General features: G+C 35.7%; 1 protein-coding gene across 28 annotated transcripts in view; it reads right to left on the bottom strand.

Moving 5' to 3' along the window:
• Window positions 1-3,090: 3,090 nt before the first annotated feature.
• Window positions 3,091-11,960, bottom strand: part of Ppfia2 (PTPRF interacting protein alpha 2) — a 328,094-nt gene continuing 319,224 nt past the window's right edge. For 16 of the 28 annotated variants that reach the window (XM_048358739.1, XM_048358724.1, XM_048358746.1 and 13 more), the window contains 4 exons: window positions 11,131-11,306; window positions 9,016-9,084; window positions 6,230-6,389; window positions 4,933-5,124 (listed from right to left, as the gene is read on the bottom strand). In XM_048358739.1, coding sequence (XP_048214696.1) covers window positions 5,066-5,124; window positions 6,230-6,389; window positions 9,016-9,084; window positions 11,131-11,306 — 464 coding nt within the window. In that variant the 3' untranslated portion in view covers window positions 4,933-5,065. Of the gene's footprint in view, window positions 3,494-4,932; window positions 5,125-6,229; window positions 6,390-9,015; window positions 9,085-11,130; window positions 11,307-11,960 lie in introns of those variants that run through there. The other 12 variants (XM_048358923.1, XM_048358758.1, XM_048358750.1 and 9 more) reach the window with 1 other exon arrangement.

The following is an 11,960-nucleotide window of genomic DNA, read 5'->3' as shown; positions in this document are numbered from 1 at the left end:
CATTCTCCACTTTGAAACTTGAGTTCCTTAAAGTGTCCTTCCTATTGGGTACATTTTGCTATATTGGTAGTATTTAACAAATGAACCACTTAAAATCTCCAAACAATTAAATGTACTAAGGTTTTATTTTATGAGACTGACACGCTGCCTACTGCGCTAAGGAGGCAGATTATGGTTTTATTTTAATATAAGAAATACTTAATTTGAAGTGGCAAATTCTATAACTGGACTACATCATTATTCATTTGAAAATTGTGCACCTAAGGCAAATAAAAAATGTATGAAAGTTCTACCTCTGGCCCTCTTGCATAATTATCCTCTGTTCACATCTGAAGGGATACTTTGTCAAGTAGGCTCAGTTGTTTTCCAGTTGCCTGGACCTAGAAAATAGTTCATGTGACGAGAGAAGTAGCTATTACTTGTGTCTAGTTGAGGAAATTTAGTTTGCAGCGTCAGAGATAATACGTTAATTTTATGTGACTGCACACCAGGCAAAAGAAAGACACACTGTGGTCACCATACTTCTTATAATTTTTGGAGGGGGAAGGAATTTTAATACTTACAATTAAGCATTTTCACTAAATAGCAGCTAAAATATTTTGAATGAAATGTGCCTTTCCAAACAGTAATGTCATTAAAAGCACAACCATAATTAAATTTACTAAAGTAAGTTCTGTGTGACTTTGGGCATTTCATGGAAGTTTTTTTTTTTTTACTATAAGAAATTTAGAAATGAAAATAAAAATGACTTTTAAAATCGTTAGAAAAGTGTGTATTATTTTTCTTATGAAAGAAATGTTCAACATCCATAAATGAGAACTATTCGACATGTTTGAAAGCAGTCTAATAACACTGTGTTTGCAAGGCCTAGATCAACGAGTGTCAGAATTCATCAAGTCAATAGCCAAATGGAGGAACACGGAGAGCTCAGGTCATAAAATGGATTTTGGTGTCTGACGTTCATTATTCATTAAAGGGGATTTGATATTGAGAGAAGTGGCTGCATCTTCAGTACTATCAAATGATATGGTCATTTATATATGATTACTGTTACTTACTTGATCTCTAGAAGCAGAATGTGACTTTAGTGATTGGACTTTTATTAATTGCCACTAAAAATGCATGTATGAAAGTTGTGGTCTCCAGGGCAGTGATATTGGAAGTGTTGTAGAACACAAAATGGAGGAGCTTTGTGGGAGAAGCTTAGGTCATTGGAAGATACGGTGCCAAAGAGGTGTGTGTGTGTGTGTGTGTGTGTGTGTGTGTGTGTGTGTGTGTGTGTGTGTGTTTATGAAGCCCCAGAGCCTTCTCATATTTTATTTGTTTTCATATTATTAGGTGACTATTTTGCATAGCTACCCGCTTCCCACTATTGGAATGCACACCAGAGGCCAAAAGCAATGTTTCTCCTGATCTGATCTCAGACCTGAATCTCCCAAACTATGAGCTAAATTAAGCTTGTTCTTGCTCTCTTATTCCCCTCCTCTCTCTTCTCTCCCTCCCTCACTCCCTTTTCCCTTTTCCCCTCTCTCTCCCTCTTCATCCCCACTTATTTTTTTGTCAGCCTTTGGGCTTTAATTCAGGGACAGGGCACTAAGATTTTTTCCTTCAAGGCTAACGATTTGCCACTTTGAGCCACAGCTCCACTTTTGGTTTTCTGGTGGTTAATTGGAGATAAGAATCTCATGGACTTTCCTGGCTTCAAACAACTATCCTCTCAGATCTCAGCCTTCCCAAGTAGCTAGGATTATAGGCATGAGCCACCAGGCAAACCTTCTCTCTTCATAAAGCAATTATCACAGGTAATTTCATCATAAAAGCAGAAAGCTGATTAACTCACTGGCATATTAAACTATATGTCTGCTTTTATACATGTTAATGCCATAGCCTCTAATACTATATTTCAGTGATATGAATCAAGATCCCCTTTTCAAATCAGCTTAGAATGATGCTTAAAATAACTTTCAAAAGCTAGCTAAGTGCTCCCTCTAGTGGTACACTTGCTTTAGACACTAAATAGAAAATGATTTTCATTAAAGCTCAAGGAAGTTTTTGTTGTTACTAGAAAACAAAGCTTAAACAGTGAGGTGGAAGTATTTTTTTATTGACAATGGAGAGGATTTTTGTTACCATTATCTTTGACGGAATCTGTTAAAACAAAAATAGACATCAAAACAAGTGTAATGTACGTGCAAACAGCAAATTAAAATACAAAAAGAAACTACTAATGACACGTCTTGTGCTTAATAAAATCAAGCAGCAGAGATTCAGCAGTTCGATAAATGGAATTATTAAATAGGCTTTACTTTGAAATTTCCCAGAAAAACAATGAATAATCAACAGTAACACCACCAAATAAATCACTCTTCTATACTTTGTATACACTATATATGTTCGTCATTCTGTCTTTCATTTATTTCCTCTGATAAAACTGACTTCAGGAAAGTGAGCAAAGGTCGTTTGGGCTAGAAGCTTCTAACATTGGACATGAGTCAGGCTTAATGCCCTGTTACACTGATAAAAAGGAAGGAAAGGTTTAGGGTACTCTTTTATTAGCCCCCCCGTGGAAATGGGCCTGAGACTCTGAAGTGACTGATGTTTAATGTCCAGTGCTGGCTGGATGTTCAAGATGTTTAAATATACATGTAGTTCTTAGCAAAGTTTTTTTGTTATTTTTTTCTTGATCCATCCACAGTCAACAAGAGGAGATCATGTTTTTTTAATATAAATTTTCTAAAATAATTGTTTTTGATTTTGTAAACAGTTTGGCTTTGTTTTGTTCTGAAAAGGATATCAAGCCATCACAGTGCTATTTTTAAAGATATAGGGAGGGCATACCTGATTGCCATTAGAGGTCTTTTTTTTTTTTTTTTTTTTTTGGCTTCAGTGCCAGGTTAAATCACTCTTGTTTTTCTTTTATATATGATCAGAGGCAGGTGTTCAGCTTTAAGTATTGACAGACTTGTAGGAGAAACATGTTGAAGCATGAAACATGCTTCAAGGAAACAAACCAATTTGACTCATTACAGTTCAAAAACTTGTAAAAAGGGTGGAATGGTAAAATACAAACAGTACTTGGAATTGTCAAATGTTTGCACTCCAGACTCCATGAACCATATAGTTTATTTTTTAAAAAAATCATATTTATATCCATTTACAGAAGACTTACACATTTAAAAAGAAATACACAGCAGTACATAAATGCGTACTATATTACATCATGAAAAACAGGTGGCTCCATTTTCATAAAAGCATCTGTTAGGCAGAGTTGACGATGTGGATGAGGCTTATTATTCAAATGACTTAAGCGTTTTATTACAACAGTAGTAAACTAATCAAACTTAAATGTTAGACTCCCCTCCATCGTGTGTTTAGCTTTTAATAAACCATCACTTGTCATCATTTCCTTTAAACTGAGTCTTCACAAGGTTTTCACTGCTCGACTTATCAGATGGTAGTGCACTTTAGGTAGAGTAGACTGAAAAGATGATATCTAAAACAGGTAAAAGATATTGTTAGTGTGCCCAGAGGACCCACTTGGTTAATCCCAACCCATGTCCTGTAGTCTACCTTCAAGCAGCCTGCCTGCTTTTGTCTTAAACAATGCTAGAAAGAAAAATCATCTAGGGTGTCCTCAATAGTGGACATAAAGTCACATTTGCTCTTCACATTTCCACAGAGGAGCTAAATGAATGTTGTGACTTGTTCAGCTTTGAGGAAAGTGGTGGTGATCCTATCAACGAAGGTAGTCACACAAAATGTCAGCATCCCTTCTGAAGATTTCACAGCTTGCTCATTAAGAAATTGGCATGACCAGACTAGCCCATCTGAATAGATTTATATTCTAGTTTATGTATTTTAGAACTCTTAAAAAGACAACTCTGCTATTTGTAACAAAATAGAACGTAATTCAAAGACTCTGTGCAACTGATATAGGATCACAAATGCTTTCCAGTCTAACAGAAAAGAACCCTTAACCTTACACTTCCAATGACAAATGAGTAGATAGTAATTTATGGATTACTTTAAATAACAAACATTGTCCTAATGTCACTTATTATGGATCAATATAATTATCCCTTTAAAAACTAGGAACTATGAACTAGAATGCCATGCACAAAAAAAATCAGATTGCAAGTAATTAAAGATTAATTCTACTCATCAGTCAAGAAGCCAAGAAGCAAGCACTATTGAACATATTAAATGCTCATTAATAAATTTTTATTCAGTTCCTGAGAAGAATATTATATGTAGATTCTATTCCAAACAGTATTTTGGGAAGCTTCTAATTATATACTTTAGAACATGTCTACTTAGCTGTCAATTATATATCATAATTAAAAATTTAATGTTGGGGTTGGACTTTCTGAAGTTAAATCTCTCCTCATCCCATCAGTGCACACACTTGGTTCTAAAGATCACTTTAAAAGTACTTTTCCAAAAGACTAACTCACTGAAAATCAAAGGATATAGGTACAGCCCAATGTTAGGTGAAATTATTGCTGAACATTTGACATATATAAATTCAGGAAAGCATAATTTTGCACACATTATGTTTTCAATAAAGTGCCATTTCATATGGATTTGAATGTACTTTCCATTAGCTAGAAAGTTCTCTATATGCAAATAACTTAGATTTTATGGTTATATAGCAAAATATCCTATTGTTTGTATCTCTCATTCTATCAAGTAAGTTTTGGTCCTATATTGCATTCCCCAAAAAGTAAATTCAAAAAAGGTAAAAAAACATTTAAAAAATCGTATGGTAAGAACCCACTGATATGTAATATTTGAGGGACAGCTCTCCAATAGTCAGCCTCCAACACCGTAGCTGACAGACAGTGGTAGGGAAAACTAGATGAGCAATTACAATATCAAGACGGTTCCATTTCCCGCCTCTAGCCTTTGAAAGGGCTGATTCCATGTCTGTACTGCTAGGCTATGCCAAGGCATGAGGTATATTTACTAGTTTATGTAGGTTCCAGATTTTTGTTGTGGTTTGTTGTTTGTCAGCCAAAGGGAAACTACTCACAGCAGGTCAGTGCTGCCTCCTTTGAGTGGCTTGTCAACATGAATATGTGCGAACAGTGGAGTTGTCTAACCTCTGCAGTCTTGAAGAAGCAACTGCAAATGGAGAAAAGGGCTTTAGACGTTCTTGGATGATAGAGCACAAGAGTTCAGATGAGAAAGATTTATTTTCTCTGCCTAGAGGAATCCTGAGGATATCAGTACTCTGGCTTACTCTCAGATAGAAGCCACTCATCCTCTCCACCCAGTAACTAATGAAAATGTATCCCAATTTCATTCACTTCTGAGTGGTGTTGTGCTCTGTAACAGCAACAGCTCCCTGGCTGCTTTGTTTGTGTTGAGAAGATGGCCCTTCAAGAATTTAGTATGGTAGATTGCGTTTTTCTCCAAAGATCGACAAATTCTCTCCTAATTTTAATCATGCTAAGCTACAAGAAACATAGATCAAAGATCACAATTTATGTTGGAAATATTTTTAAGAGCCATAATAGCTATTGCTCAGAAAACAATATTTTTTCTAGATGATTATCTTAATGAGAGTAGGATTATGATTTGTTGATGCTTACCAAGGAGAAATCATTTTAGAACCATGATTTCAAATTTGTTTCTGCAAAGGACTGGCTGTTTTTTCCTTTGGGGATGGTATAAGTCTAATGTCCACAGAAGGAAATATAAATAGGAAACTGTTGGTGGGTTTTCATTTAATTTTCTTCTCATCGTACCACTTGTTATTTAAAGCCTTCGGCCTTTGGCAGAGGTAAACATGTCTAATGAGTCTAAATTTCTAAGATTAAATATAAAACTTGCAGTATTTAAACATTGATGTCAATGGAATATTTCTTACTTATTAAGGACTTCTGGATGGTATACAAGCTATATCTAAAATTATCTATATTGGGAATAGCAGAGCAAAGGAATATAAATCATGAGAATATTAATGTCTTTCCTAGAAGTGGACATTAGTCAAATTGTTTCTTTCTTTAGGATGCTGTAAATTATTTTTAATGGTGAATAAAATGTCAAGTATTCATGCACTAGCAGTTTAGAAAGGGGAAAGTTTTGATGAAAGCAAAGTAAATTTCAAGCAGAGCAGACCAGGTGAGAAGAATCAATCCCAGGAAGCTATGCAAGGTCAGAGAACTACGTTAGTTTCGGTAAATGAGCCTTATCCTTCATAAGCAAAAATGCGTGAGTACTGTACCATCCGTTGCCATTTTCCTTGACTGCCCAGATGTGGTGGTCAGCCTAAATCCAGCTGGCAGTGTTTCTGAGGCCCCAGGCATCATGCTGATTCCGTGGACTTCACGGGGAGGAAACTGTCTTCTCCAGGTCGAACCGCGTCTGAAGTTCTTGTCATCACTCTGCCAGTACAGAGTTATAATTTGATATAAGGAAAACAAGTAGTCCAGGTGCAAATGCTATGTGTTTAGAACTGCGACTTCTTTTCATTCAACATCTGAGCTATGATTCATCTCTAATATGCTATTGATTGCAAAATGAACGCATTGGAGATTGAAAACTGAAATGTTTTCATAAAACTTTGAATTTGATTTCAAATGTAAGGTTTGGCATCTTTAAACATCTTTGAAAACCTGAAATTAAGTTCCAAAGTTGGACTTTTTTATCTAAAAGAAGGTTGTTCTACTTCATGCCAACTGTCTTTTTGGTAGCAGATGATGGGCTTAATTGAATCAGATGTTGGGTAAACTGTACTTTATTTGTACACTTTGTAAATGCCATTTTCATGTACACAAGACTTGTATTGTAGGGAATCTCCCTGATTTCTTTACTCTTGGAGAATTTATTTCATTAAGCATTACTAACCATGAATTTCACAAAACCCTACATCACATTATAGGTCAATATAACACTGATCATACGTGAGATAAAAATGGAAAAAGAGGGCTGGGGATATGGCCTAGTGGCAAGAGTGCCTGCCTCATATACATGAGGCCCTGGGTTCGATTCCCCAGCACCACATATACAGAAAATGGCCAGAAGTGGCGCTGTGGCGCAAGTGGCAGAGTGCTAGCCTTGAGCAAAAAGAAGCCAGGGACAGTGCTCAGGCCCTGAGTCCAAGCCCCCAGGACTGGCCAAAAAAAAAAAAAAAAAGGAAAAAGAATGAGCCCAATAAATTGTGAGTTTGACTTATGAACACAATATGACTACTGAGCTACAACATCATAGGGAAAAGTCTTTCTAGGATAAGATGAAAAGATATCCTTTAATTGACCCCAAAGTCTACAAAGCACATAAACACTGTTCAAATTACATTATTAGAATCTGGGCGCAATCATCAAAGCCTCAAAAATTAATCTACTATGATTTTAAGCAAATTGCTTTGCTATTTGGTTTATAATTTTGAAAAATGAGCAAAAGTTACATATAGCATCTGAATTCATGGCTTATGCTTTTAAAAATAAGAAAAAAACAGGACAGGCACCAGTGGCTTGTGCCTGTTATCCTGATAGTTGGGAGACTGAGATCAGTGGATGGCAGTTCAAGGGCAGCCATAGCACAAAATGAGTGATACCCTTTCTCAAGTCATAGCTGGGCCCAGTGGTGTCAGCTTGTCATCCCAATTTACAATGGATTCTGAAACAGGTAATATCATAGATCCAAGCCAGCTATGGCCAAAAAGTCCAAGTCACTCCATTCGTGCAGTGAAGCCAGGTGCAATAGTGAATGTCTGTGATCCCAGCAACAATAGAATGCCTAATGTAGGATAATGACAACTCACATCTAAGACTAAGCAAGAAGCATGACCCTGTGTCAAAAACAACTAGCAAAAAAGAAGGCTGGAGTCATGGCTCAAATATTATGGCACCTGCCTAGCAAGTGCTGAGTTTCACAATACTGCCCAAATCCCAAGTAAATAAAAAAAGAGGCACAATGTTTAAAGAATTAGTGACATCCTAATTAATAGATCCCTCTCTTTCTTTATCAAAGGAAACAAAGCCATTACCCACATAGGATAGTACCTGTACCTAAACAGTTCTTTAAGGACCAGCCACCTATGCTAGATTTTTAGTACATCTTAGTAATGTATCTTCAAGTAAGTATCATTGTATTCAGAAGTATACAAGCTTATAAGGCTAACTTTTGGAATCAAGCATTTAGAATAAGAATAAAGACTGTTGTAAAACTTGCAATATTAAATACAGCTTAGTGTCAACTGGGCATTAAACATCAGTTATCCTGATTGGACAAGTATAATTCGTTAGAAGTCTTCTATGGTCAACATCATAGAGCTTCACTGTTAAATTTCACAAAGGACAGCATGGATTTTATGATTTGGAAATCATCGGCCATGCCAATTTTTGAATAGAATCATTAAAATGTTATTTAAACAGCCTAAACAGCCTGTCTGTATAGTTAAGAAACAACCTGCACCACAAACTTGGGATTCTCTGTATTTTTCACATTATCCTATGTCTCCATGTCCACTTCTTCCAGTAAAATCATATTAAAAGACACCCAGGACTATGAAAATGTCTGCCAATGAAGTTGGCTGTTCTCCCTTGTACTGATTCAACTCAGGAGGTATCTTACATGCTCTTGCTTTCCAGAAAATTGAACAATGTATATAGCACATATATGGATTCTTACATAGGTTGTATATCCTAGAAACAAAAAGGTTTTGCTCTTAGGATAACTCAAAATCAGAATTTGTTAAGGATGAAAAGTGTCACCCAAAACAAAATATTAATACCATAAAATTTCTTGGGAACATATAAGCATATTGAAGAAATAAGCTCATTCTTACTCAAAGGTGAATTGGTGAATTGCTTATACAGTTTATGTGATGTTCAACATTTTACAATCACTGTTTATGAAAAAAGCTTAATTCAAATTATTTTTCATGAGGTATTTATAACTACTGAAATGATAATATGGACAAAGATATAAACTCTTTAAAAACAAAGTAAGTAACATCACTATTCCAAGCACTGTTGCTTTCTAACTATATGCTAGCTAAGGACTTACTTCATCCAGTCGCCGTTCTGTTCCCAGAGCCAAAAGGTTATTGTACTCCCTTTCAAGAATCTGTCTTGCCTGTTGATATAAAGTTATAGTTGTCATCAATGTATACACACTTCATGTTAAAAAACACGCAGATGATATTTATCTGTGAATGCTTTACAAATATGCATTAGTTCCATGGTCATAAGTATTTTAAGTTCTCCTTTACAAGTCCTTGTAAATGTTTATCTATAAATACTAGCCAGGACAATATTCTTGTATTTGACAGTACAGAGAGAGCCTCACACAAATGTCCTAGGTCAGGAGTCACTGACTCCACATTCATATTTTATTACAATCAAGTATTTCAAGTAGAACCTTTAAAACAGTGCATAATAGAATTAAAAATGGGTTTGGATGGCAATATTAAGCATCAAATCCCTATACGTAATTTTCAAGCCTCCTCACTAATGATTTTCATTTGGATAAATTTCTAGATATTAAGGTTTCTTATGCGCTGTTAATATCTGACTTTTTAGAATATGATATACATTAAAGGGTTTTATTTTTAATTTATGTGAAACTGCTGACCAAATAATTATCCAGGTTTGGGAATCACTGGCATACTCAAAGTTAATTGACTGTATAATTCAGATATTTAAAGTAGAAAGGAGTACATTTTGGAGAGGCACAGGCAGAAGGCCATCTGTTAGATATTGTTTGGGGGAACTTGGCATTCAGGTGGGAGAAAGTTAGGCTTCATGACCTCTATCTAATTCACAATTTTTTTTAATTTTTATTGTCAAACTGGTGTACAGAGAGGTTACAGTTTCATACGTTAGGCATTGGATACATTTCTTGTACTGTTTGTTACCTCCTCCCTAATTCCCTCCTCTCCCTCCCCTTTTCCTTTCCCCCCCATGAGTTGTTCAGCTGATTTACACCAAAAAGTTTTGCAAGTATTGCTTTTGTAGTCATTTGTCTTTTTACCCTGTGTCTCTTGATTTTGGTATTCCCTTTCACTTCCCCAGTTTTAATACCAGTATACAAGGTTTCCAATGTACTCATAAGTTACAGAGATAGTGCAGGTACAACCACAGGAAGGGGATATAAGAGGATCATAAATAATAGAAGCTACGGTTTCACATCGCATGTTGAAAGTAATTACAACAGTGATATAACAGTCGTTTCCATAACATGGAGTTCATTTCACTTAGCATCATCGTATGTGTTCATAAGGGTATAGATATTGGGCTCTTGTGATCCTCTGCTGTGACTAGCCTAAGTCTATGCTAATTATTCCCTATGGGGGAGACCATAGAGTCCATGTTTCTTTGGGTCTGGCTCACTTCACTTAGTATAATTTTTTCCCAGACCTTTCATTTCCTTATGAATGGGGCAATGTCATTATTTCTGATAGAGGCATAAAATTCCATTGTGTATATGTACTACATTTTCCTGATCCATTCCATACTGAGGGGCATTTGGGTGGGTTCTATATTCTATCTATGACAAATTGTGCTGCGATGAACATTGTTAATTCACATTTAATTTTATGGTTTTTGCTTTGGCTAGAAATCCAGTCACTTGGAATTAAAACCCCACTGACACATTTTAAAGATGGTGCTAACTTTCATTGAAAATCCCACATACATGAAGTAGAATAAGCCAGGCACAGAAAGACAAATGCCATAGGATATCACTGAGATATGGAATATGAAACAGCTATTTCACAATACGGAATAACAGAATGGTAGTTAATGGAGCTGGGCCTGGGTGAGGAGGGGTAGGTGATCTAGGAGGTCACATATTAACTAGAAGCAAATAATTCTCGTGTGCTACTTCACAGGAAGGAGTCTATTGATAATGTATTATGCATTATTAAAAATCCAGAAGAAAAAGTTATAAAAATAATGAATGTGGTAACACATGTACTTACACCCAATGTTGACATGATGAAAGTTATTAATACATTGTGGTAATATATTGCTAGTATATTACTTTTGGTTTTATGTACGAGTAAAAAATAAATTGTATTTAAAAAGAATGAATACACAGTCACTTATATTTTGACATGTTGTTTTCATTTGTTATTATATCAGCTCAGACCTAGTTAATTCGTAGCACAAAAGTCCTTACCTGGGTGTTCTGTGTTGGAATCTGTAATAACAAAGCTAAGCTGCTGTAATCAAAGTTTTCATCCAGTGCTATGAGTGAGCCATGTACTCCACTCTCAAGAATATTATTTGCATATTCTCTAAGTCCAATTGCTTGGATCCAGCGAATAACTCGATCATTGCTCCACACCAGAACATCTGGGAAAAGAAATGCATCATTTCAGGATGGACATTGCAACAGGAACAATACCACTGGCTGAAATGAGCCACAAGTACCTTTCACATCTCATTTACATTGATGCATGTGCTCTCTCGTGCACTTGGCTCTTTTCTATTGGATGTATGCATGATTCAGATAACAAGCCATTTATAAATTAAGTCTAGTAAGAAGCTGCTATTTCAGAATGCTTATTATCACTGAAAAGGACCACATCTTCCTCAGTTTTCATGCTAGAGCTGCAGGTATCTGTCTGCAGTTCAGTATTTGTACCACCAGATGGACTCCTTTTTTATTTGTGCCTTAAACACACACACACACACACACACACACACACCACAGAGCCAATAGAATTTTAATACTACCCTGAATCAGAACTATGAACCAACTACTACTTAACTATCACATATAGATGAATAGATCATATCTAACCTGTAATTATGTGTATGTTTATATGTATAAATAATATGTATATATATACATACACACATATATATGTATTTATATAAACACACATATGTCTCAGAACAGTAAAATAAGTTAGAGACACAGTAGATTCTTATCTCAGCCAAAGAAGGGGCAAGCACAGGGAGGAGGTGAGGACAAATTCTTCCTCACAGCTGTCAGAAGAAACC

This window comes from Perognathus longimembris, chromosome 1 (genome assembly GCF_023159225.1).
Source record: "Perognathus longimembris pacificus isolate PPM17 chromosome 1, ASM2315922v1, whole genome shotgun sequence".
In the NCBI taxonomy this organism is placed as follows: domain Eukaryota; kingdom Metazoa; phylum Chordata; class Mammalia; order Rodentia; family Heteromyidae; genus Perognathus; species Perognathus longimembris.
Note: the sequence above shows the minus strand (reverse complement) of the source record. Positions and strands in the feature narration are given on the sequence as shown.